At 42.3% G+C, this 25,469-nt stretch overlaps 1 protein-coding gene and 1 long non-coding RNA gene across 12 annotated transcripts in view; one reads left to right on the top strand and one right to left on the bottom strand.

The window, feature by feature from the left end:
• NFIA (nuclear factor I/A) overlaps positions 1-25,469 on the top strand; it is a 571,713-nt gene that overhangs the window by 176,113 nt on the left and 370,131 nt on the right. Inside the window, exon 1 of one of the 11 annotated variants that reach the window (XM_014549248.1) lies at positions 20,474-20,634. The exons of the other annotated variants lie outside the window; for them this stretch is intronic. Within the exon in view, the coding sequence (XP_014404734.1) occupies positions 20,632-20,634 (3 nt within the window). The 5' untranslated portion in view covers positions 20,474-20,631. Of the gene's footprint in view, positions 1-20,473; positions 20,635-25,469 lie in introns of those variants that run through there. 11 annotated transcript variants of the gene reach the window in all.
• Positions 9,762-11,702, bottom strand: LOC106728136. Its single transcript, XR_001364393.1, has 3 exons — positions 11,678-11,702; positions 11,170-11,263; positions 9,762-9,885 (listed from the first exon to the last, which is right to left on the bottom strand). It is a non-coding gene; the product is annotated as an uncharacterized LOC106728136 (long non-coding RNA).

The following is a 25,469-nucleotide window of genomic DNA, read 5'->3' as shown; positions in this document are numbered from 1 at the left end:
GGGCCTCGGCCCCGTCGGGAGAAAGGGGGAGCCCAGCGGCCCCTCCCTGGACCCTGGCTTTCCTCCTTCCCACCGGTCGGCAGCGAGGCGGGAGCTTCGGTGGCCACCGCCATCCCTGCAGGGTCTTCCTTCCCTCCGTCCCCTCCCTAGGAACCCGAGATTCCGCCGCAAAATTGAATTCCCGGCTTTTAACCCCGGCAGGAGCCATCTGAGGAAGTGGGCATCGCCATGGTGGAAACGTTCGCATTTTACACTCTACCCCCCTGCACCCTAAAAACCACTGGGGCAGGGTGAGCGCGAAGGGGACGCGGGAGGAAGGGCCCGCGCTGGGGGAGGGAGGGGTTGGCAAAGGTCGCCCGTTCGGACGGAGCGCGGACGCGGGCCCTCGCGGGGCCCAGGGACGCGCACTACAAGGATTTGCTGAGCACCGCGTGATGAGGGTCCGCGTCCTCTGGGGTCCTTCCCAGTGAGGCTCTTGAATGAATTCGGTAAATCATTTTCTCCAAGTGTTGTTTCTGAAAAAGACAGTTTCTTGGTTCTTCTGCAACTGAGCGCTTTAGTGGGAGCAACTATGTGGAGGCTCTACTAGGAGGGTTTCCACCACCTGCGGTCTCACTCGGTGAGACCAGCTAAGTCGTCAGTGGAATCGAATGAAGCTGCGTAATTTAAAGGAAGAAAAATCGCCGCTGAAAATAGAGTAGTTAAAAAATAAACTACATACAATGTATTGTTTGCTTGGAGTCCTTTTCCTTGATATGAGAAAATAAAATAGTTGGGTGCCCCCCACCCCCAATTAGCGTTTATCATACTTTCTCAAAGGCCTTGAAAGAATTATTTTAGTGAATTTTAAGAACAGTAATTGCTGACATTGCACGCATCAAAGGTGTGAGAACAGATCGGTAGACTCCAGAAGTTTAGTTGCAACGTTAACTCTCAAATTTAGTGTCAGTTCTATTTTTTTTTTAAATAGGGTGGTGTTTTTATTAACTCGTATTCAAGAGGTAGGGAACACGGAGAAGGAAAGCGACCAAAGGAAAAACAGAGCAATGGAAACAAAAAGAGGCGAGATTAAGTGTAACAGTCTGGTCTTCAACAAGTCCCAAGCCGGACTCCTAATGCACTGCACATTTCTGGTAGCGTCAGCTTTATCCGGAATACCCGTGGGCCTGGTCTCTAAGCGCTGCCTAAGAAAGGACTTTGCCTTTTGTGAAAGTCTAGCACTTGCTTAAGAAGTAACCCTAAGGGGAAAGGGGGTCCTCTCACAGTGATCTGAACTGACCTTGTTGCTTTAAAATCAGCAGGTATGCGCAGCCTCTCTGGTGCCCAGCATCCCAGCGCTGGAGCCGGGCTGTGGTGGACAAGAGAAACAGTTGATGGTCCGCAGTGTGTCCTGAGTACCTTGACCTGGCATTTTAGCACAAAGACTGGCATGCTGAAACTATCCTCCTGATGTTAGCAAAGCTAAGAGAGTTCCCTACAAATTTGCCCACTTTGCACTCAACACTTTTGGTATAAAGGATGAAAAGAACATTTTATCCCTTAAGACTAAAATGTAGCCTTTAAAACACTCCCAACAGGGGTTGAAAGCATGTCAAGGGCTCAAAGACAAGCTTGTGTTGCCCACAAGGCAAGTGCAACTTACCAGGTTAAAGAGCAAGAAACTTTGTAAAAGTTAGAATCGCCATTCCAAGACATAGTTTGAGAAAGTGTTACCAAATAGCCTGGTAACCACAAGAGGAGCAGAGATACTTGGGCTCTTTGGATTCTGAAAGGGGGGTGGGGTAATTGAAACTCTGTGCACTATAGTTTGAATGTTTTAAGGTTTACTGTAAGCAGTCCTTCTATGTCCACTAAGCTAGAAGGCTATATTTCTGAGCAAAGTATTCCTAGTGATTTCCCCCCCTGGAATTAAGGAGCATACGACCTTTAAAACTCTCTTGATCTGAAAAATCACAAAACTTGCAAACTCTTGCCACTTTTCTCTCGAGTCTATTAAACCTTGAGTGCAAAATAATTAAGATGGTGCTTTCTCCCAAAAAGAAACTCCACGGAAAGTTTCCGCAGATGAGTGCTTTGTTAGAGACCATTCCTTAATGATGGGGGGGGGGAGGGAATGGTCAGACAACAAACGGCACAAGCACACACCCTGTCTGCACTGGCACCCACACTCTGGGTCCATACACTGCCAGCTAAAGAGCAAGGACTTGTCCACTTGAAGTATGTGAGGAGCAAGGCGTGATGCAGGGTCCAAACCCATGTCCACAAAATACAAAGTGGGGAGCTTGACCTCTGGCCTTGTGGGGAAGGGCTACCCTAAAAGAAGTCTGGGGCTTCCCGCAAGCAGTGAAAACCAGCCTGGAGGTCTGCAACCTGTCCGCTCCCGGGGTAACCACTACATCCCACCAGCCTCACGGCCCCCCCAGTATCAGTGCTGCGGTTCAAAAGCTGGAAACTGCGGTTTTTAATTGGGGCTGGGTCCTGCCTTCCCCTGCCTCTTCAGTGGCCTCTCTCTGTAAGCGGATTTGTTTTTCCATGCAACGCTGGCAAGTCGATTTTAGGAAATCTTGCCTCTGCAAAACTTTTTAAACGTGGTAATATATCGCAGCCTTATTAAGTCCCCCTGCAGGAGGGCATGAAAGGGGCTCTGTTTTCCTGAAAGATTCAGGAACTTGATGATTTCAGCAAAGGACTGACCCAAGGATTGAGTCCACTATCCACTCACCTGAAAGCAAGGTGTTTTGTTTTGGGTTTTGTTATTTGATTTGGTTTTCAATGCCTAGGAGATTTTAAATTCATACAATACTCACTCCAAAAAGAAAAGAAAAAAAAGAGCATTGAACTTGTGTCCTTAGTGACAAGACATCCCAGAAGTCTCTCTGAGAAAGGAGGCTGCAGAGTTGGTGGAACCATGTATTAATACGGAGAAGTAGGCTGTCTGGGCCAAGTTCCAGGGCAAGAGAACTTGGTGGGGAGGGGCAGAAGTTTCTCAGAGGTCGCCACTAGGGAGGGGGCAGCAGTGCAGAAAGCCCCTCCTAAAGTTCAGTTTTACAGAGCATCTGATCTTCCTTCCAAGATACCTTGTTCGGGTGCCCCCAGGGTTTCAGCCTCCACCGTGAGAGTCAGGGTTGGATCTGCTGCATCGCCCCCTCCTTCCCCTAGGGATGTGCCAGGTTGCCTGCCAAGGGCAGGGTGCCGCTGGGCTCCGGGTCAGCTCTGAGGCCAGAGGGCGGTGCCCAGCCACTGCACATCCAGCCTCCTCTAGCCGCTACAAGGTTGTGACCTTGCTGGGCAGCTCCAGTGCCGCCGCTCATCCCCTCCCCCTCCCCCCCTCCTCTTGATCTCCGCCCTTCTCGGGGCCTGGAGTGAGTGATCCTTGTCCTCTGGGTCGTCTGGGTAGGTGGTGATTAGAGAGTAGAATTGAATTTATTTGTTCTCAAATTCCCCCAGCACCTCTGAAACTAGAGAAGTCTGAGAGTCACTAGGGGCCATGATCAGTGAAGTCCTCACCTGGACTCCGAGTTCATAGGATGCTCTGGGAGGTCTGGTGCCTGCAGCTTCTGGGTGCCAAGCTGCTGAGGGCAGGATAGAGTGAAATTCACCTGGTTTCCCACCTTTGGCTCCTGAATTTTTTAAAGTATAGGTACCTTGTTTAGGTTTCCTTTGGGGCATCTTACCGCACCTCTCTCTTTAGAAGAAGGGGTGTGCGCTTGTGGTAAGGATGGAGGGGGAAGGAGGAAGGCAAGCAGGTGGAGTAGGAACGCAGGGCACCCTCTTCTATTGATTTATTTATTTAGGACATTGTGTTAATCAGATTGACAAAGTGGAGTCTAGCGCTCACGCTGGTGCTTGGAACGACTGAACTTTTCTCCCCATGTGCTCAGGAAAAACACTTTCTGGCTCACAGAACTTAACCGATGCCTGCAGCCCCCTAAACTTGGTGTCAGACTCAGCCCAGGCATCCTAGGCCTCGGTGGGGCCTTCTCTGGGAGAACAGTTAGTGCACCTGGGGCTTCGGGTGCCACAGGAGGAAAGAAGTGGGACATTACTTTCCAACAAGCGGTGACCTAAGCCTGCCAGCACCTACCTTGTTCTGGAAACACCTAATCTCCACTTCCTCTATAAAGCTTAACTGAAACTCGCCTCCAATCCCAAACTGCAAACACTAGAAGAATTGCTCCCTCAAGCATTCCATGCCTGTGGCCTTTCCTAAAGCCTTGTTCAGGTCTGCACTCTGGGGGTCATTAGGAGAAGAGAGACCTTCAGGCTGTCGCTTTTCCCTTTAAACTAATCATAACACAAAGGGAGCAGCCAGAAGTTTGGGATTGTTTTGCCTTCATACCTCAATGACAGAGACTAGGTCTGGGGTATCAGGTTGTAGGGGGGAAAGTATCACAAGAGGAACAGGTAGGAACCGATGTCTTGGAAACTTCTCTCCAAAGAAAATCTTGGCTTCCTCCCATCTGGACAGCCGAGACACACATTAATACGGATGCACTCAACACACAAAGCCAATATTACACACCTGCCTGGGTCTGGTCAAGTGGACGATTCTCCGACTTCATCACGATTGTATGTGTGGGAATGAAGTGTTGGTAGGAAATGTGCTGGCCTATTCTTAATAATAATAAAGAGTGCTGAGCTTCTTGCTTTAAGCTGACATCATAAAAGCCAAATAAAATAAGGTGCTTAGGGTTATTAGTTGAAATCCAGGAGCAGTTCAGATTCCTCTGTGATATCTGACCTTGCTTTCCCTGTGTTTACCTTGGAGTAATAATAACCTCTAACATGTACTGAGCTGTTTGTTACATGTCCTGTTCCAAGCCCTTTTAATATGATAACTCACTTAATCCTGAACAGTCCTAGGAAGTAGTTGCTATTATAATCCCCATTTTATAAATGTGGGGAACTGAGGCACAACTAAACTAAGTAATTTGTCTATGATTACTCAGCTAGTGCGTGTCAAAACTAGCCAGTGGCTTGGTTTTAGTGACCACACTCTTGACCACTCGCTACACAGTGGTCCCTACCTGAGACCCTGTTTGGAGTTGTTTTCCCAGAAAAGTAGACAGGGAGTAATTAATCCCATTAGTTTGGTCAATCTAGACAACCAAGCTGGCTCACCCACCAAAAGTTCTTTTCTCTGAATATCCAAGGGATTTAATACATTTCATATACAGATTATAGTAAACAAGAATATTGAACATTGTTTTAATCCCCAAACCCTTTTGGGCTGATTTTTGAAAATAATCTTTCCCCCTTCTTCCCAAAAATATAATTACAATATTACATCATCATTCTCAAAAAGCATTCATGATAGGCTCTATATACCTCAGAGCTGGGACAATAGCAACTCTTAATATAGACACAATCTTTATTGTTAAGGACACAGACTGGACCCATCATTTTCATCACCATTAGTCTAAACAGATGCCACCTGAAGAATGTGACCTCTTTCTCTCTCTGCATGAACCCTCCCCTCACCATTCCCTCCTAGATAGAATCATGGAGTGTCAGCGGAAACATAAAAAACTTAGAAAGCATATCATCTACCCTCTGCGATTTTACAGCTGAGAACGGAGGGCCATAGGAAAAGAGACCTGCCCAAGCTTACAGCCCAGGCGCTGGCTGGCACCCAGGGCTCCTCATTCCCAGGTCTGCCCTCCTCTCCTAAACCCAACTGCCCCTCGGAGTTCATAAAGGTATTTAGACTAAGAGCACACTTAAAAAAAAGAAAAGTTCCAACAACCCTTTTTGGACCCAAGATATATAAAGAAGGGGCTGTCTTACGCCTTTCTTCCTCTCAGATGTGTTCCTGGAATGTCTTCACCAGATGTTTACCCAAGAAATTACAGTCGCAGAGTCTTCGACATGTGCCGTGCATTTTAAAAGCAGCATTTTAGACCTGAACCCAATTAATGATTTTCTTTTATATATATAAAAAAGGGGGGAAATTTTAGTTTTGCCTGCAAGTGATCCGAGTCTTTACAGAGTCTGCGTTAACATCACCCACTTTCACTCTGGGACGTGCTAGTCTCACAGTCTAGTTTTGTTCAGACTTTATTTTGCTCCAAGCTGCATTACAAGCCACTCGTCCACGCTGCAGAAGGTGGGGGTAGGGAGCTGGGGGGACGGCTCTTCTCCCCGCCCCCCCTTCATATACGTGAAGCAATTTGGAATCATTCCACTTGGCGCTCTCTCTCTCTCTCTCTCTCTCTCTCTCACACACACACACACACACACACACACGTGTACCATGCATGTGCGGGGCGCCTACAGATCTGTGTACAGGCGCGTTTGTGATTTAAAGTGACAGGACCCAGAGCTGGACTGAAGAAGTGAGTTATTTTGCGTGATAAATCAACGTGGTTGTCTCCACACTGTACTTCCATTATTCATCTTTCTTTGGAGGGAGGAGCCGAGCTGGTGGCGCAGGAAGGGAGATGTACCTTTTCTGTTTTATTTTCCTTTTATGCTCTTTTAAAAAAGAAAGAAAGAAAATGGCTACCACCGCTTCCAGAGCACCGGGGAGGCCAGACCTTTGCAGATAGGGAGATGATGCTTTAAATCTTTCTTCCCTCCATCCCTCCCCCTCCCCTCCCCTCCTCCTGGCAGCCCTGCGACAGCCAAGGGAGAAAATGGCCAGAGGCACTTGTGTGGGTCATTTGTCCTCACTCTCGGTTTTTCCTTCGGACAAATAGCCACCAGTTTTCTTTTTCTTTACAAACTGGTCCTTTTTATCTGCTGTCATATTTTTAATAAACTATGTCCGGAACACGTTTGGCTTGTCTTTTGCTTGAACACCTAGCTAAGCAGCGATGGGCAGGCAGCGGGGCGTCGGGGAGGGGGCAGCCTCGCTACCAGATCGGTAGGGATCACCTGGGGCAGACACAGCCCAGTGGTTACAGACACTTTTTTTTAAGGGACCCGGGTAATTAACAAATTAATTACCAGATGTGTATTGATGCCTGCGAATTCTAAAAAAGCACAACCAGAATTCCACTTTCACGTATTAATGATGGAATTGCTGTTCCCTATAGCTCGGCATATGGACCTTACCAGACTGATCATTTACATTTAAAAAAGGAATTCCAAAGACCCGGGAGACTGCTTTGGTGTTCACTTTGCAAGGGGGTGGGAAGCCCTTTCCATTCATAAAGGTGGCATTGACATATTTATTCTGGATTTGTACTTCTCCAGAAGCTGCCTCCAAAGCTATAGTCACATTGGGGAGATAATTGCGGTGTCAGTGTGTGAGTAATGACATAGTGTTGCATAATAATAATTTAAGCAACTGTGTCTTTGTTTACAGTGATGTAACTTTCCCAAAGTTTGTTTGTAGCTTTAAAGAGTTTAAGAGCAGAGCTGATTGCAAATGAGTAACTGCCCAGAGGAAAGTGAGCAGGATTCAACGCTCTGGCTTGGACTCCCTGCTCCCATCTGTATCTGTAATCCCAACCTGTAGATACCAGGGGCGGGGTGGAAAACGACCCCATTTTCCTTAGAGAGATTGGGAAGGAAGAGGCCGAGCTGATGACTTGACAACCTGATAAAGTCTGCCTGAATTGTTAGTAATATGAAATAATACTTCTGTCCAAGGCAAATCAAAAAGCCAGATGCAGCAGTGCAGTGAAAATCCAGCTCAGTTCAATGTGCACATATAACATGGTTGAAATGCAGCTTTTTAATGAGTGTGTCTCAAGTAGTAAAAATGAGTGCAAATAAATTCAAAACTAATCACTTCAGTTGTTCCAACATTTAAGACATACTAAGTTGGGCATGCATTTGGGCTGTTGTTTCACAGCCCATGATGTGTAGACAGTGCACAATTTCCATGTTATAATGGCTTGGAGATAGAGGGGTATTTTGATTTGGTCATTAGAGTAGAGACAAATGAGAGCAGGTTAATATCTCGGTCCACAGAAACACGGCCTACCAACTCTGGGGAAGCCCACACTCTCCCAGGCAGCAAAACCTCCACTGTCCTTTATTCATAAAGACCCAGATTCCAAGGTCTTAGAGTTGGGCATGAATCTTATTTATAACTATAAAAAGTAATACACCAAAATGTACTGATTTACTTATGAATGTATGAAAACTAACAAATAAAGAAGTCTTTGTTGGGCATTAGGCAGGGCTCGAAACTTGGAAAACACTCCTCTAAAGTTTACCTGAATTAATACTTCTCGGGATATCTTCTGTGTAACCATGATTTGTCATTTATAGAGACTCAATTCAGGCAGGAGAGTTAGCTTTTTAAAACTTTTGTGGTATCAAAGTTTTTCTTAAGGGGAAAAATATCAAATGAGGCTTTCTTATTATAGGAAAAGTTTAGTGAAAGTCTTAATGTGTTATGCTTTAACTAAAGTGAACTAAAGTATCTAAATACTATAAACATTAATTACGATGTTTTCTCAATTAATCATGTTTTTATTTTTTTAAGTAACATAGAGTAGGGTAGTAAAAAACTTCAGATTTTCTCATATTGGAATTGTCCTATCAGTAAAGTGTTTGTAGGATTGCATTAAATTTTCATATCACAAATTGTGAAACAGGGTTGTTGTTTTTTTTACTTCGAAGTTAATTCAATTATTTTATCTACAGTCCATGGAAGTCTATTACTATTGCACCTGGTAAACTCATTAAGATCAATAATATGTAATATTATACAACACAATTTTTGAAAATTAAAGCAAATACCTTGAACACATGGAAAGAATGGAGTGATCAAGATATAATGTCAAAACAATACAGACACTTGTCACACTATGGGTTTGAGTCATTACTGACATTCAATTTTACAAAAGCAAAAAAAGAAAAGGAAGGATGAGTTTTATAAGCTCTTCAGTGCTTTTCCAATTAAGAACATTTAGCTTGGGAAACAACAGGTGTTTGTATCACTGTTATTATCTACCCAGAAAACCTCTCTTCTGGTCACGCTACCAAAAAAAAAATATTCAAATACTATTTTAAATAGCACCTGATATACATTGATATTACAATGAGTCAAATATCTGTAACATAAAATTCAATTGTCTTGTCAAATTTTGACTTTGAGAAACTAAATTGGACACTAATGGCTATATTTTTAACATGTTATAAAGCAAATATCATACATATCCTATTTTCAGAATTTACTCAAATATTATGCTGTCATCAGAATGCAGGATTTACTGCAAACTGATGCTCAAATAGAGACTTTCACAATATAGTCCTAATATAAGGCATCGGATTTGGAGGGAGAGCAGTGAGGTAGGATGCACCTCGTTGTTTGATACAACTTTATGTGTCATATGTTTTTACTGACTTGGAGAAGGCTATTCTGCTCTGGCCTTCTGGCAAATAAGGTAACCCAGGCTTGTCTAGAGTCACTTGTCTCTTTGACGGCCAGATCACCACTTATTTGTCCCGCATTCCCAGGCCTCATGTAGTGCCGGCTACAGCAGCATTCAGTAAATGTCTTCCAGACTTAAACTTATTTGATAGTTCCACTTTTTTCTTAATTTTTGATAGTGAGTATAAATTTTGGAAGTGGATAGGGCTAGTAGAAATACTTTGGCAGAAAACCAGTTGGGAGATTTTTGTTTCTATATGCTATCTCATGACAAATTAAAATATTTGTGATTTATTGTCAACTTTATAGCCCTTGGGAGGACTAGCAAACTAATAGGAATAATGTTAAAACCAGAAACACCATTCTTTGGCTGCTTCCTTGAAAAAGCACTTTTTTTTTTAATATACCAAAAGCATACCAAGTACCTTACAAACTTTACATTTTCAGCTCTCCGCCTGGCTCCGCTTGCAACAAACTGGCCATTTCAAGCATCTTTGCCAAACCGAAGCACTCTTTATAATTGGTTCTCCTTGCTCTCATTTCAGTTTTCTTTCCTTGGTAAACAAAAGTGAAAACTATGCCAAACTGCCAACATTTATTGAAGGTTAAATGCCTTTATTTTTCCCAGCATTATTTTACTGAATATGGCATTAGTTACTGAATGATCTTAATATCTACAATAACCCAAGGCATTTTTCTTGCATATTAAAACAGAGCATTTTTTCAAACAACTTGTTTCTGCGTTCATGTGATCTAAGATAGAAACCAGCTTCTTTTCTTCACCCATGAAAGGGATCAAGCAGTGTTTTCATAGGTACCCAATCTGCTGATGTAACACAGCTCATAGCTTTCATGGTAAAAAAAAAAAAAAAGTATATAACAAAGGAAAGCAGCATCATTGTTTTTTATGATTTTTACAATATTACATTATTTAAATAAAAACATTATATAAAGTCAGAACTAGACTATTTGTATCCCAATTATGGAAAAAGTCCACTTAATCAAATATGAACCTTCTTAAGTTTTCTTATAGAATATAAGGTATCAAATTAATATGTGCTATTTAATTTTAACATTGCAGATAAAGAGATAATCTCCTGTTGGAACTTTTAAAAATTGCTCTAATGTCAATATTAATTGGCAAAGTAATGACTTGAAAACATTAGTATACCACCAACCATGGTGAGTGGTTTTCACAACTCAGGGAAAATGGTGGTTGAATATTTTTTATTGTAAGGAGAAGTGTTGTACAGTATTATTTGCCAAGGTGAAATAAATTTGATCTAAATGTCTTTTGCTCTAGGTTAGGCTCTGGGACATGTTGACTAAGTTTACCACTTTCAAAGCAAAAGGAAAAACTGAGATAATGGAGTAGGAAAAGGATAGGCTCCTTGTTGTGAACCCCTACAATCTATTTTTTACACTGTGGTCAGAGTGCTTTTTCTGAACAAAAACTGATGTTGTTGCCACCTTCTTTAAGCCCCTTCAATGGCTCCGCATTAATGTCAGGATAAAGTCTAAAATCTTTAAAGTTGGTCACTAGGCCCAGAGTGCTCTGACCTATATTTACCACTTCAGCGTGGCCTTGGCACCTGCTCTCCCACTAGCTTGCAGTTCATTTTATTTCTTCTTTCAACTGCCACCCTAGTCTTCCTCTTCCCTATCTCTCCCCTGGCCCTGATAACTCCTATTAATCTTTGAGTAAAACCTGTTCTGACATTCAAAAAACATTTCCAAAACAAATGGATGAACCCATAAACCAAAGAAAATATGCAGAATTATAGATGTTTAGAATTTTAAAAGATCTTGAACATCATTTTTCAGATGAGGAATCTTACAATGGTTCTGATGATCAGGTGACTTCAAAGATCATACAATTAATAGGAAAGCTGAGTCTAGAATCCAAGATTCCTGATATTTGTGAAATTAACTCTGTAAGTGAAATAAGTCCTTAAAGAATTTGTTCAATTTTTTTCTCCAAAGATAAATTAAGGTTGCTACTTATACCTCAAAAAATTACAAATAGAATTACCATATGATTCAACATTTCCACTTCTGAATATGTACCCAAAAGCATTGAAAGCAGGGGCTCAAATAGATATTTATACACTATATTCATAGTAGCATTATTCATAATAGTAAAAACGTGAAAGCAACCCAAGTTTTCATCAATGGATGAATGGGCTAAACAAAAAGTGGCATATACATACAATGGAATACTATTCAGCCTGAAACATGGAAATTCTGGCACATGCTACAACATGCATGAATCTGAAGACATCATGCTACGCAAAATAAGCCACTCACAGAAGGACAAATACTGAATGAATGCTGAATCTAAGGTACCTAGAGAAGTCAAATCCAGAGAGACAGAAAGCAAAATGAGTTCTAGGGCCTGTGAGAGAAAGAAATGGGAAGTTATTATTTAACGTTTACAAAGTTTCAGTGTGGGATGATGAAAAATTCTGGGGATTGATTATGATGATAGTTGCACAACAACGTGAATACATGTAATGCCACTGAACTGTATATTTAATAATGGTTAAAACGGTAAATATTATGTTATGTACATTTTATCTCAATAAAACAAAACTGCTGTTTCCCTAAGGGACCTACCAGTAGAGTATCAGATCACGCCCTGTCTCCCTACCCTGACCCACACACCATTCTTTTTTTCTGTAATGTTTTTGGTTGACTCATAATCCTGCTTCTTAGCCTATTAACTGGGCTTTGAGCCAAGCTACCCACTTGTTACTGCTTGTGTATCCAACACAACAACAACTCTAACTCTACAACTTCCTTGCGGGACTGCCCTTTGCTGACCCCATTTTGAGTCACCTTATGAAAGAGAGAGGTCAAGAGAGACTGGAGTGCTAAAGGATAGGGGTGGAAAAGAGAGTCTGAAGTCTGAGTGTCCATGCCAAAGAAGTTTCCCAGTTCCCATTTCCTGTCTCTCCAGACTACTTTTTGGAGGGTGGAATGTGATCTTAGAGTGAGTGTGAAAAAAAAACACCACCACCAGGATCAGAGGTGTCAACCTCAACTAGTTCTCTCTTTTTTGCTGATTTTCTGTGCCTATAGACACTGATATCAAGCTAGGTACATTCTAATTTAGCAGTATCAGGAGCACTTCGTATCACTAGCCCCAGGCACGCAAGCTGAAGTTGAGGAATTTCTAAAATAGTCCTTTAATAAGATGCCATCCTTCCCATTCCCTCTATCCTTACGGCGGTTGAAATCTCACTCAGGGAAGCTTAGTAAAGACTGTCCTCTTCACAACCCTGGTCTGTGTGTATGTATGGCAGTGATGGGGATGATGGTGGTGGGAGGTTATGTGCTAAATTTTTTGAGACCTCATAATGTCTGTGTTGCTTTTGAACAAACAACCCTTCTTGAATTTGAATGTTATAATCATATAAATACTGTGTATTTTATAAGTTTTTACCTTTTCTTTTTAAAATTAATTGCTAAGTAACTCAAAGTCAAATTATAAGTTAACCCAAAAGAGTACACAGGATTTCATTGTATGTATTTTGGATACTAATCTTGGCCTTGACTTTATCTTATATATATCTTAATAGTGTCCTTTAAATAGAAAGATAGATATAGATATTTAGTTAATTAATTATCCTATATAATAAAAGCCTAATATGCTAGGTGTCTAAACGACTGTTTGACTGCTTGACTAATCGCTATGATGCACACTGACCACCAGGAGGCAGACGCTCCAACCAGTAGATTAACTTGCTGCTGGGGACCAGCCGATGGGGACTGGGCGAGTTGGGCAGGACATGCCCTGGAGCCCTCCCCAGCCCAACTGTACACCAGTGGGGTCCCTCGGCCTGGCCTGCACCCTCTTGCAATCCAGGACCCTCAGGGGATGTCAGAGAGCCAGTTTCAGCCCGATCCCCATAGGCCAGGCCGAGGGACCCCACCGGTGCACAAGTCCATGCACTGGGCCTCTAGTATATTATATTTATGCTGCCTCTATTCCAAAATGTCTTGGAATGGAGATATGTAGATATGTGTGTTTGTGTGTGTGTGTGTGTGTGTACATATAGAGGTAGGTAGGTAGATAGATAGATAGATAGATAGATAGACATCTCCACTCCAAAACCTTTTTGAATAGAAGCAGGATAAATATGACGAACTAAGTATCCATATTCTGTATTCTGTGCTGTATTGTAAACAAGTATTGGTATAGGCCCGTGGTCGGCAAACCGTGGCTCGCAAGCCACATGCGGCTCTTTGGCCACTTCAGTGTGGCTCTTCCACAAAATACCACGTGCGGGCGCACATGTACAGTGCGATTGAAACTTCGTGGCCCATGCACAGAAGTCAGTATTTTGTGGAAGAGCCAGTATTTTGTGGAAGAGCCACACTGAAGGGGCCAAAGAGCCGCATGTGGCTCGTGAGCCGCAGTTTGCCGACCACTGGTATAGGCCTTTGTAGAATAAAAACCTAAATTTTTTTTACATTTCATATTCATTATTTCATTGAGTTCTTGAAAAACCTCAAGAAGTAAGCAGGACTAGTGATATTTACATTTCACAGAGAAGGAAGCTAGAGAAAGCAATTGCACTGCCCAAGGCCACAAACAGCAAAGAATAAAGAATCCCATCAGCTCACAGCTATTAACACCAAGTTACAGTTCTAGACTGTTGCTCTCACCCCACCCTAGTTTATTTTTCCTGAAAACTATCCTTTAACTGTGAACACGTTTGAGTAAATCTTTCAGGTATCAGCCTAGATTTTAGAGCCCTTCCTTCAGTTTAGCTAGTTGACTGTTTTCTTTCTCCTATCAGATTCACTCACAGTATTTCTTCACTTTCCCAGGCCTCTTTTCAACTTTGATACCAGAGATAGTTATTCACTCCTTTCCCATTCCTGCAAAATAGTCTTTGCATGATGTAATGAAACTCGCACGGGAACTGGGGATTAATTCTTAACCAGCTGTGTGGCCATGCTAGCCACTTCACTCTGCTGGCTTCAGTTTTATCATCTGTAAAGTCTGGTGGACAGAGACTTCTGAGCTCCCTTTCAGCTCTCCTTCTGTGAATTGTAAGCTTCAGACTTGGCTACTTTCGCTTTAGCCAAGATACAGATTTCCTTTCTTTGGTCATCCTAGCAGCTCAGTTGTGTGATAGCATCTGTGGTCTTCAGGAACTTCTGCAGTTTGCTGTGTGTCCAAGATGGGGAGGATGGGTCTGAAGTTGGGGGAAATGGGGAGTTGTTCTTCAGTGGTGTAAAGTGTCAGCGATGCTAGATGAATGAATACATTCTAGAACTTTGCTGTACAACCTAGTGCCTAGAGTTGGCAATACAGTATTGTGCCCTTCAAGATTTGGTAAGAGGGCAGATCTCATGTTAAATGTTCTTACCACAGAAGAAAGCCTGGGGGGGGTGGGAGGGGAGGTCACAGGGAAACTCTGACAGGTGTTGGATATGTCTATGACCTTGATTGTGGTGATGGGACCATGAGTATTTTTATATGTCCAAACTCATAAAATTGTATACATTAAACACGGGCAGTTCTTTGTATGTCAATTATACCTCGATAAAGCTGTTTGTTTGTTTGTTTTTTAATGATAGGCCCATGTATTTACCTTTATGTATAGAGCTAGCTAACCATTAAAATGGTACTTAAAAAGTGTGAAGCCTGAATTCTTTCCTAAACTAGACATCATAGTCAGAGCTTTGGATATTTCAGTTTCCTGAGCCTTCGTTTCTACATTTGTGTGGTGAGGATGACAATTCCTGATGTGCCACTTCAGAAGGAAGGAAGGTTAAAGGGGATACGGTGTGGGTAAGCTCTGTGAAAAGCAAACTCAATGTCCTATTTACACTGAAAATTTCCACCCACTGATAATGCCATGTTTTGCATAAGTCACACTCCTCACCCTGTATTTCATCAGAGTACAAGGCTGGAAAATGGACCATTTGTTCATCTATCCATTCACACATTAACTTACCAAACATTTGTGAAGGATCTGCTATAGCATTTTGTTTATAGGAATAAAAGAATGAATGGAGTCATTGCACTTTCAAGGAGCTCAGAGTCTAATAGACAAACATGCAAATAAGTAACTGATAGATAATGTGAAGAAATCTGTTGTAGAGATGAGTAAAAGATGTTAGAGATTAACCAATTCTACCTAGGCGGGGAGGAATTGACCAGTTCTTTCTAGGGGGAGGGACTGACCAATTCTACCTAGGGGAATTGGGAAGTAGCATTAAACTGGCTCTTGGGGAGAAAAAAAAATGAATGGAACAGGGAGAAAACTTTAGGAACTTGGGAGCAGAAGAAATCACACAAACAAGGGAAGAGAGGCATGAACATGCATTGTGTGTTCAGAAAATGATGTGAAGAGAAAAAATGATTTATAGTGTGGCTGGGAAGAGGGGGTAGCAGAGAGAAATTAGGCGGGAGGAAAGTCCGGAAAAGAAGGCTGACAATAAAATCAAATGTATTCTATAGCAAGTTGGGGGGGAAAATATATGACTTTAGACAAAGAAAAATCCAAAGGTACCATGAGATTGTTTTATAATGTTGATTATTAGTTACAGTAGAGGCTAGGCTGCTATATCAGAGACCTAAACACATAGTAGCTTAAATAAAATCAAGGCTGGAGAAGTAGCTCTGCTCCATGAGGTCATTTAGCGACCCAGGTTTCTCCCATGTTGCTACTTTCTTTCCTCCTAGGGCAGTGGTTCTCAACCTTCTGGCCCTTTAAATACAGCTCCTCATGTTGTGACCCAACCATAACATTATTTTCGTTGCTCCTTCATAACTGTAATGTTGCTACTGTTATGAATTGTAATGTAAATATCTGATAGGCAGGATGGTCTTAGGCGACCCCTGTGAAAGGGTCGTTCGACCGCCAAAGGGGTCTCGACCCACAGGTTGAGAACCGCTGTCCTAGGGTATTATCCTAGTCTTTGTAATTAAAATTAGGTCTCTCGCATGGCTTCATTGCAGCCTTCAAAAAGGCCACACGTATATGACAAATTTCTTTTAAACAAGTGACACGGACGTTGGACTAAACTCTGCTAGCACTCTACTGAGTGCTGAATCATGTGTTGTGCCTTTCTGTAAGGCAGGCTGGGAAATAGGGCTCTATACTCTTCATCTATGTATCCAAAAACAGAGAGAGAATGCATCTGAGGGGACAATAGTCCGCCACAACTTGCTTATTTGGCAACCTCATCAATTCCTAGATTTAAATTGGCTTCTATTATTTATCCTTTATATGGCCATGTTGTCCTCTAAATGCCCATCTTGATTACGTAGCCTAAAAAGTGCTTTGGATGATCTAGGATTTACCCAGGCAAATCTGTGTTCAATATTCAGCTTAGTTCACAAATTGAAAATTAAGAATTATCAGAAAAAAATATTGCAATTTTGAATTATATTCCTAATTCTGTAAGACTCTGATACTCTAGTCCAGGGGTGGGCAAACTTTTTGACTCGAGGGCCACAATGGGTTCTTAAACTGGACCGGAGGGCCGGAACGAAAACATGGATGGAGTGTTTGTGTGAACTAATATAAATTCAAAGTAAACATCATTACATAAAAGGGTACGGTCTTTTTTTTTTTTTTTTTAGTTTTATTCATTTCAAACGGGCTGGATCCGGCCCGCGGGCTGTAGTTTGCCCACGGCTGCTCTAGTCTCTGTACCAATGATCTGCAAGACAATTAAAGTTTGTATTTGGGTCAAAAGAGCCTACTATTTTCAAGGCATAAAGCCAGCCTACCTGCAAACATGAGGCTCTCAGTGGGGTTAGCAACCCAAAGTCACCCTATTAGATGCGTGCCTGATTTTCAGAGGCATGATGGGAAGTTACTGGAATACAAATTCATGGGGTGGGACGAGCCTACCATATATAAAGACTCAATCTATGTGAGCTATTGCTACTATTACTGGTATTATTTTAAAATTAGTTTTAAGGATATAGAAGTGACAATTTGTGGGGTAAGGAGAGACTCTTTCACTAACAGGTCTCGTTATACATTTTGTGGGCATTTGGACTTTGAGAAGAGCCTGGAAAAACTGCACTCCTAAATTGTCTCTGTTGATCAAAACCCTGGAAATTAATGTGTATGGTGGGTCTCCCTTGCTTTCTCAAATCTCTCCCACCTGCTATTCTTCCCTCCCTTTCTCTCTCTTGCTCATTCATTCCTGCTGTGCTGTTCAGGACTTCACCTTTTCTCACTTCTTTCTAACCAGTCTTGTTGCCTCCATTGCTAGAATAATCTTTCTAATTTGCAAATCTTACTTTGTCTATATTTTGATTAAATACATTTGATGTCTCCCCAGTTTCTCAAGTGAAAGTTTAAATGGCTCACAAGGTTCTCCACCATCTTGCCTCAGCCTGCCTTTTTCACTTCATTTCTAGTTACTGCAATGCAAGCTAATACTAGCTAGAACAACTAGCCACAACCAATTACTACCCCATTCTCTGGCCCACTGCATACAGTGGCATTACTGTGCCTTCCTGGGCAGGAATGCCCTGTCCCTACCTTGTCCACCGGACAAATGCATACTTCTGACCCAACACAAATGTCATTTCCTCTTTGTTAGCCTTCTGTTACTCTATCTATACATCCAGGCAAAATCAATCATTCTATCATCTATATTCCTATTGCCATTTAGGTATATCTAAGTTGGATATAGCACTTATCACATTACATTATTATTTACCTTTGTCTTGTCTCCCCCATTGGACTGAAAGTTTCTTGGAGTCAGAGATAATATCTTATTGTCTGTATCCCCAGCTTCTAGCACATTCAATGTGGTACATGGTACATATTAAACAGTAATATTATTATTATTATTATTATTATTATAGCTATTGTATATTGAATATACATAGTATGCTAGGCAAATTACATATGTTATCTGACTATCTCCCATTTCCTAGATGAGAAATCTAAAGCTGTATTACAGAGGTTAAATAAATAGTAGGCCCAACATTAATACCTAAGTTGGACTCCAAAGATTATACTGTTTTGCTGTGGACTAGATGGAGATATAAAAGGTCACTTAGGAAATAAGTGCCAACCTACCACATTAAACGGAGTTAATGAACTACAGACAAAGCAGAGAAAACTCACTGTTACCACCTACTGACAAGGCCTGGCTTGCTTAGCATTGGGGCTTATTCAGACCATGGCATCTACAGAGCAATGCGACACAAGTTGATATTTCTTGTGCTTTTCAAAGGCTCTTTGCTCGTAACAAAACAGTCCTCTAGTGTCACGATAGGTCCATGTTCTACTTTGCAGGTGTTATGTAACCATCTCAAGGTCACACAGCCTATCACCAGCTGAACTAAGCCTAGAACTTTTTTGGTTGCTTGAAAAAATTCTTTTTCTTTTTATTTAAGCCACTACATTCCATCAAGTGTTATTTCTAGGGTAAAAGTAATATAACAAGTGGAAATAGATGGTCAGTGGAGAAGGCCAGGATTAAACGCCACAGACTTTCTAGAACAAGACAATATCAGAATCTATAATGGGTAGACCAGAACAGCAAAGCTTATCTAAGACCTAGGGCAGCCACAGTACCCTACCTCCCAGTAATGCTGCATCCTTTAGCTAGTGGTAAAGTGCAAGCTTAAAGCCAAAAATGTGGTTCAATATAAAATAGGAGGTTTCTCTAACCTCTAATTTAACTGTACAAGGTCCTGTTATTAATTAATTAGGTACTTCTACCAAGGACAGTTAAGCAAATCAGACAACTGCCAGGTTGCATCCTATTCCTCTTGACTCGCATTTGGACAATTTTTTTTTATCAAGTGAGCTAAGCACACATTTTCCTATAACTCAGTTATTCAGCAAAACGTCCTAAAGTACTTAACACATTAAAAAAAAACAAAAAACCACACACCAAAAAACAAACGCAATAGCCTGCCTGTGATGCTCTCCATTTAAAGGGGCACCTCTTCTCTTTAGAGCTGCCCCTCTCCCCGCCCGCCCCCCGCCCCGCCCACACACACTGTGCTGGTAACTAGTTTCTTATTTAAAACAAACAAATAATTGAAATATCCAGATCACATGGTCTTATGGAGCCTGGGTTAATGAAATAAAATGAATCAGTAAGATGAAGGACTTAATGTTCCAATAACTATCTTATAAAAAAAACCCAACCTTTTAAATATTAGAGCCTTTCTTTAGGCGGATGGGAGGTTGAGGGGTGTGTTAACTTTTGTGGAACACAGGTTTTGTAAGCATATTGGCCAATTAGATGTTTGCTTTAAAGGAACAGCTTTTTCTTGAGGGAGCCCACCTAACAATTTCATGTTCACTCATTTGCAGAGAAGAGAGCCAATGTTTTTTCCTCTGTGAACCTGGGGTAGAAGCTTTATTTCACTCTAAGTTCTCTGTGACGTTTTGCACTCTCTTGATTTAATGAACCAAAGAGGATCTTTAACTCTTGGTCTACACCAGTGCAAATAAAGGTTAAATCTCTCACTGACCATCATGAACTAGCCTAATAACTCACGAGAGGCTATGGGAAGAGAAACTGAAAAGGCAGGTGTACTGACTTGATTAAAACGTTCAAAATCCGTACAACCGCAGGCAAAGGTACTATATCCTTACACCTCCCTAGCACCGCGAGGTCCGCAAGCAAAGGAACTTCAATGCGCCAAAAACAGGATCCCCGCCAGCAGGGCCTAGTAACACAGGAGCTTTTCTGCCGAACAGTGACCGGCCGGAGCTTGCGCTGAATACCGGGGCTCCTATTGGCCACACGCCGTGGGGGAGGAGGAGACTGGCGGGGAGAGAGACAGGAGGAGGGGAGAAGGGGGCAAGGCCTTTTCCCTGCCCCCTCCCTGTCCCCTCCATAGGCTGCCGCGGGCGCCTAGTGCGTGGTTACTATGCAAATTGCAGCGATTGCGGAAATAAACAAGGGCGTAGGGAGAGAAGAGAGAGACTGCGAATCGATTGCAACTTCTGCAAAGTCTCGTATAATCCAAAGCACACACGGCAAAAGCAGAGAGAATCTGAGAACCAGCCAGCCCGGGTTGGATCGCTTTCAAAAGAGGAGAGAGAGACAGTGAGAGAGGCAGAGAGCGCACATTGCAATTGCAAACGCCTTCTGATTTGGAGTAAAAAAAAAAAAAAAAAATCCAAGAAGCCTGCAATTGGCCAACAGCTTTAAAAAAAAACCTCTTCCGGGTTTTCAACGGTTCCAAGTTTATTTAGATTTTTTTTTAATGCAAAAAAAGGGGGACAACAAATGAAGCAATTCGTCTGAACATTTTAAAGTTTCTCACGTACTCTTTTTACATTGCAATGGTACGTGGTACATCTTAAACTTTCTATTTTGCGTTTATACGGATATGCGTTTTATAAGAACAATAACGGTAGAATGATTTTGTTTAATGGCTAAGACTAAAATTTCTCTAGCTTGCATATGCATTTAAGTGATTGCTGGGTAATGTCTATTGTGATGGTTTTGTTTTAAAGATGTAGCTTTGTGGATGGCTTTTTTGCTATGTGCATCTGAGACTGGGTTTCCTTTTTTTCCCCTGAGATTTGAAAAAATTGCTGAGCTTGACAGATTTTTTTTTCCTCCTAGCGCTTGCTCCGTTCCAGAAACATGGGGGGTGGGAGGGGGGAATCCTGTACGTGCTGCTCTGTTCTGTAAAAAGACGTCTGGCCTCAGCAGTCAACCTAACCCGAAAAGAAATGTCTGGACCCGGAGAATAATTGACGATTCCATCCTCTAATCAATGGGACAATAGGGGAGATTGACAAAAGCTTTATCCAATCATGAGAAAGCTTGGGTGTACAATGGTTCGCAATTGCCAGAGGGGGCGGGGCAGAGATCTGAAGTTCTCTGCGGCTCTGAAAGGGATGGTGTGGTTCAAGCTGTCAAAAGCTACAAGCTCTTCCGGATTTTAGCAAGCACAATAGGAAAGAGTTTTCGAGTTTAAGAAAAAAAAAAACCACGGATGGGGGATTTTTGCATGAATCTTATGCTTTCTTCACTGTCTTTTTGGAAAAGTTAGAAAATTTCTGCTAGAGAAATGTTTAACTTTGCACGGATTATTATTTTTAAATTTGGAAAGTTGTTAACTGTCCTGGAAGGTGAGGTTCAACTTTTAAAAATGTGTGACTTAAAAACTTCCCTAAATTATGGGACTGTAGTGAGCTTTGGGAAGTAGTATATTGCATATTCAGCATTACAAAACTTCTCGCCCTGATTATCTTAGAAGCTTTGGCTTTTCCAGTACTTTGGAGGAGTAGGCAAGCCTCCCTTTTTGAAACTCTAAACAAGTTTTAAGCATGAGAGAATGTTTCGCAGGTGGACTGACAGCTGTTTTTTACATTTGAAAGGAAGAGGGAGAGAAAGTAGTTTTTCTTGACTTCTTTTGAATTCTGCTGTTTAAATATATGGTCAGTAGCAAATAGTATATTATGACTGGCCAAATTCACATTTCTTCTTGTTACTACAACAACCCCTGTGGAGGGTATGTGTGGAAAGTTGCTGACTGGCTAACTCTTAGCTGGAATCTGGCCTCTTGGACAAGTCTTTGACACCAATCCAGTGGAAACCTACTGCAGTAGCTTATCTTGGAGACAGTAACTGGCAGCCTCTGGCTAAAATATATCCATCTCTTCCTTCCCTCTGAGCAGAGTAGACACTTAATTCTGTTGAGGAGTGAGTAGAAAATAATATGGGCTCTTTCCCATCTTTGTATTATATCCCATGGAGCTATTTCCCAAGGCTTTAGGCCTTCTCATCAACTCCAGTTTGGAAATTTGATGTAAGAATCCACTTGCATGCTCAGTTCAACAACATGATTCAATTTAGGAATACAAGCATAGAAGAAAAATCTGCACACCAGTGACCAGCAGGTCAAAAAACTAGAGAAGAAAAACGTTGAAAAATGCTAGTGATAAAGTTAGCCTCGGTAAGAACTACAGTTAATGGTGTTGTCACTTATGAACCCCAATTTTACCTTTACTGCTTTGGGCATTAAAATCTAAATCATATTAATAAGATCTTCCTATTAAGTGACCTCTAAAACAAGAGGTATTTGAGATGTACATATAAGTGAAACCTTATTGACGTAATTTATATATCTAAGAGGATTTCACTAAAACTGGCAAGGTAACATTTCTGCAAATAAAACACAGTAAATGCAAGGCTGGGCTCTGTGCCAGGAAGAATATGGATAGCCAAGAGCATGACAGGAGCCTCTTTTGCGCGGAGACAACCCCATTTCAAGGCAGCCTCCCAGCACTTGCAAAATAAATGATTGGAGCGGTTATTTCCAATAAGGGGTTTATCCTTCCTAACAATAGGGCATTTATATGATTGCAGTAAACTAGTTTTCCTCCTTCACCTGTGTTTCCTATACTGTTTTCTATGTCTTCCCTCTTCGTTCTTCCCTCCACCCCTGTTCGCTCTCTCAAGTGTCTTAGCATCTTTGTGAACTCTGGACAAGGATTTACTTTTGCAACTTGGGAAGAGGGGAGAGAGTTGGAAATGTTTTTTACCCCCAGACTGCCCTTTGAGAAACATCTGTTTCTTTGTGTGTGTATTTAAATTTATGCCTGTTGGAGAGAAAGTTACCAGAAGCCTTTTTGTAACTGTAACTCTTCTACTGTATTTTTCTCAGTCGTGTTTCCAAAGACTGTAGTTGGAACTGTACTTTGTAGTGTTTCCCCCGCCTCCCCCCTCCCTCCCCCCACCCTCCCGCGGGGGGGGGAGTGGGAGCTGGCGGAGATAGAGAGAAAGCCTGTTTCTTTGTGTGTGTATTTAAATTTATGCCTGTTGGAGAGAAAGTTACCAGAAGCCTTTTTGTAACTGTAACTCTTCTACTGTATTTTTCTCAGTCGTGTTTCCAAAGACTGTAGTTGGAACTGTACTTTGTAGTGTTTCCCCCGCCTCCCCCCTCCCTCCCCCCATCCTCCCGCGGGGGAGGGAGTGGGAGCTGGCGGAGATAGGAGAGAAAGCAGGAGCGGATGTGAAGGGCTTTGGTGCTGAACTTGGATCCAGCCCTTGCCTAGAGGGCGCAAACAATCGTCCCATATCCAAAAGTCTTACGAAGGGCGCCAAAAGTTACTTAAGATAATATTGCTAACCACAGAAAGCTGGAAATCGCGGGCACATCCACTGCTGCAACAAAAGAAGTTTTTAAAGTAGAAATATCAGCATTAAATTACTTTTCTCCATTCTTTTTCAACTAGGGCGACGTGCCAGTTCTTTTTTTCTTTTCTTTCTTTTTTTTTGGAGATTCAATTAAAAGTAAGAATCTTTGGTATTTTGGAAGGAGGCAGATGTGAAGTCTATCTTTTAATACACCAAAAGGAAGATTTTAATCTGCTCTGGAAGACAGCTTCCCAAGAGTACATACTTGAACAATAACTTCTCACTGTGCCTCAGTTACATGTTGGGACTGTCAGCCAGAAACGTCTATCGAGGAAACTTGGAGCGCCTTGAAGTTATAGATCCCAGCAAAGGTTTTGTGGCCAGGGATTTTGTCTCTGTAACTCGGCTTAGCTTTTAGGACATTTTCCCCTGCAGAAATCCAAGAGGAACTAAGGAAAAGCGGTTGTTTAGTTTGGAAAAATGGGACTCTCTTATTAAAGGTTTAAGCCATTCTTTCCCCTCACCTCTTAATAAATAATCTGAAAGATGTCCAAGAATATTTAGAATCGGGGAGTGTGACAATGGTCTCTTGACCATTCAGGATTTATTTTAGCAATAAACTAACTGGAGAACAAGCATAAAATAATTTAGACAAATGCAGAATATTTCCCCTGTACCAATCTTGCTGCCCCTTCATTTAAAAAGGGGGGAGGAGGCTGCATGAGAATGGCCTTTAACACCTCCCCTGACCCTCACCTGCAGAGTGGGCATTCCTACAGGGAATTTCCTCTTTTCAGAGGCTAAGCTCTATAACTTCTACCAAGGTGTAGAGTCCCCTGTCTGGGTGCCAGTGTCTTTCAATGCGATACACTCGTCTTGTCTTTCCTTTTGGAATTTTGAGAAGGATTAGCAAATGCAGCAGGCTGCAAACTAGCATGAGAGAGACATGAGGAGAAAAAGATGGGATGGGAGTTTGGATGAAGGAGCTATACTTTTTTTCCCCCCAAGTAGGGAGGAGAGCCTAGAGAGAAAATATGAGGTTAAAAAAAAAACTGGAAAAGCAGGCTTACTTGGCAACTTGCCAAACCCTAAAAACCACCCCCCCTTTCTGCCAAAACAATACTTTAGCAAACCTAAAATAATTGCAGGAAGCTCTTTTCCATTTTAAGAACTATTACCTGGGGGAGGAAAAAAGGGGATTCTTAAAAGGCACCCTTCCAGAGGTGTTCCAGGCACATGGATGGTCATCAGAGCCTGTGTCCAGTTCTGGGCACGCGTTTGCGGACCAGAATCATCTCTCTTCCCGAAGGGGACATCCCTTTAACATTTTTTTTTCCTAAAAAGAAAAAGATGTCACAGCTAAACCACTGTTGTTTCTAAACGTGATAGAACTTTTTCTATGGCGTCTGTGTTCAAACCCACTTAGTTTCACAGTCCTGGGAGGGAGAACGCTCATTAATCTCCGCCTCCCTTTCTCCAGACAACCCCCACCCCCAAATCCGGTGAATCTTCTGTGTGAAAATTTTCTCCACCACCCCCGCTCCTGAATGCCATCGGACTTAAGCGGCGCAAAGTTTGCAGGATTTTGTGCATAATGACGCCTGCCGACGATCTATTCCCACAGAAAGCTCCGTTGGAGAGATTACAAGGCTTTTGAGCCATACCGCATTTCGGAGGAGAGAAAAGTTACCTAGGAGGTCCGATTTAAAAAAAAAAAAAAATTTGCATACATGCAAATGGACCCTCAGGCCGTGTCCCAGGGTCTCCTGGTGCCCACGCCGCGAACCGGGGGGTACCAGACCACCTGGCAAAGTTGCCCAAGTCCTCCCCCGAGGTCCGCGAAGGTCTGCGGCGGGAGTTGGGGGATGGGGATGAGGAAAAGTAGTTTTGTTTGCTTAAGCACATCCTGTGGCAGCCTATAGCTGCCCGGGAGTCCAGACTGTAACTGCTCCTCACCGCGTTACCCAGTAATGCGCTGAGCGGGGACCGGGTGGGGGGCCTGTGGGGGGGCCGTGGGAGGGGAGAGGCA

The sequence above is a fragment of the Myotis brandtii genome, unplaced genomic scaffold, assembly GCF_000412655.1.
Source record: "Myotis brandtii unplaced genomic scaffold, ASM41265v1 scaffold540, whole genome shotgun sequence".
Taxonomy (NCBI): Eukaryota; Metazoa; Chordata; class Mammalia; order Chiroptera; family Vespertilionidae; genus Myotis; species Myotis brandtii.
Note: the sequence above shows the minus strand (reverse complement) of the source record. Positions and strands in the feature narration are given on the sequence as shown.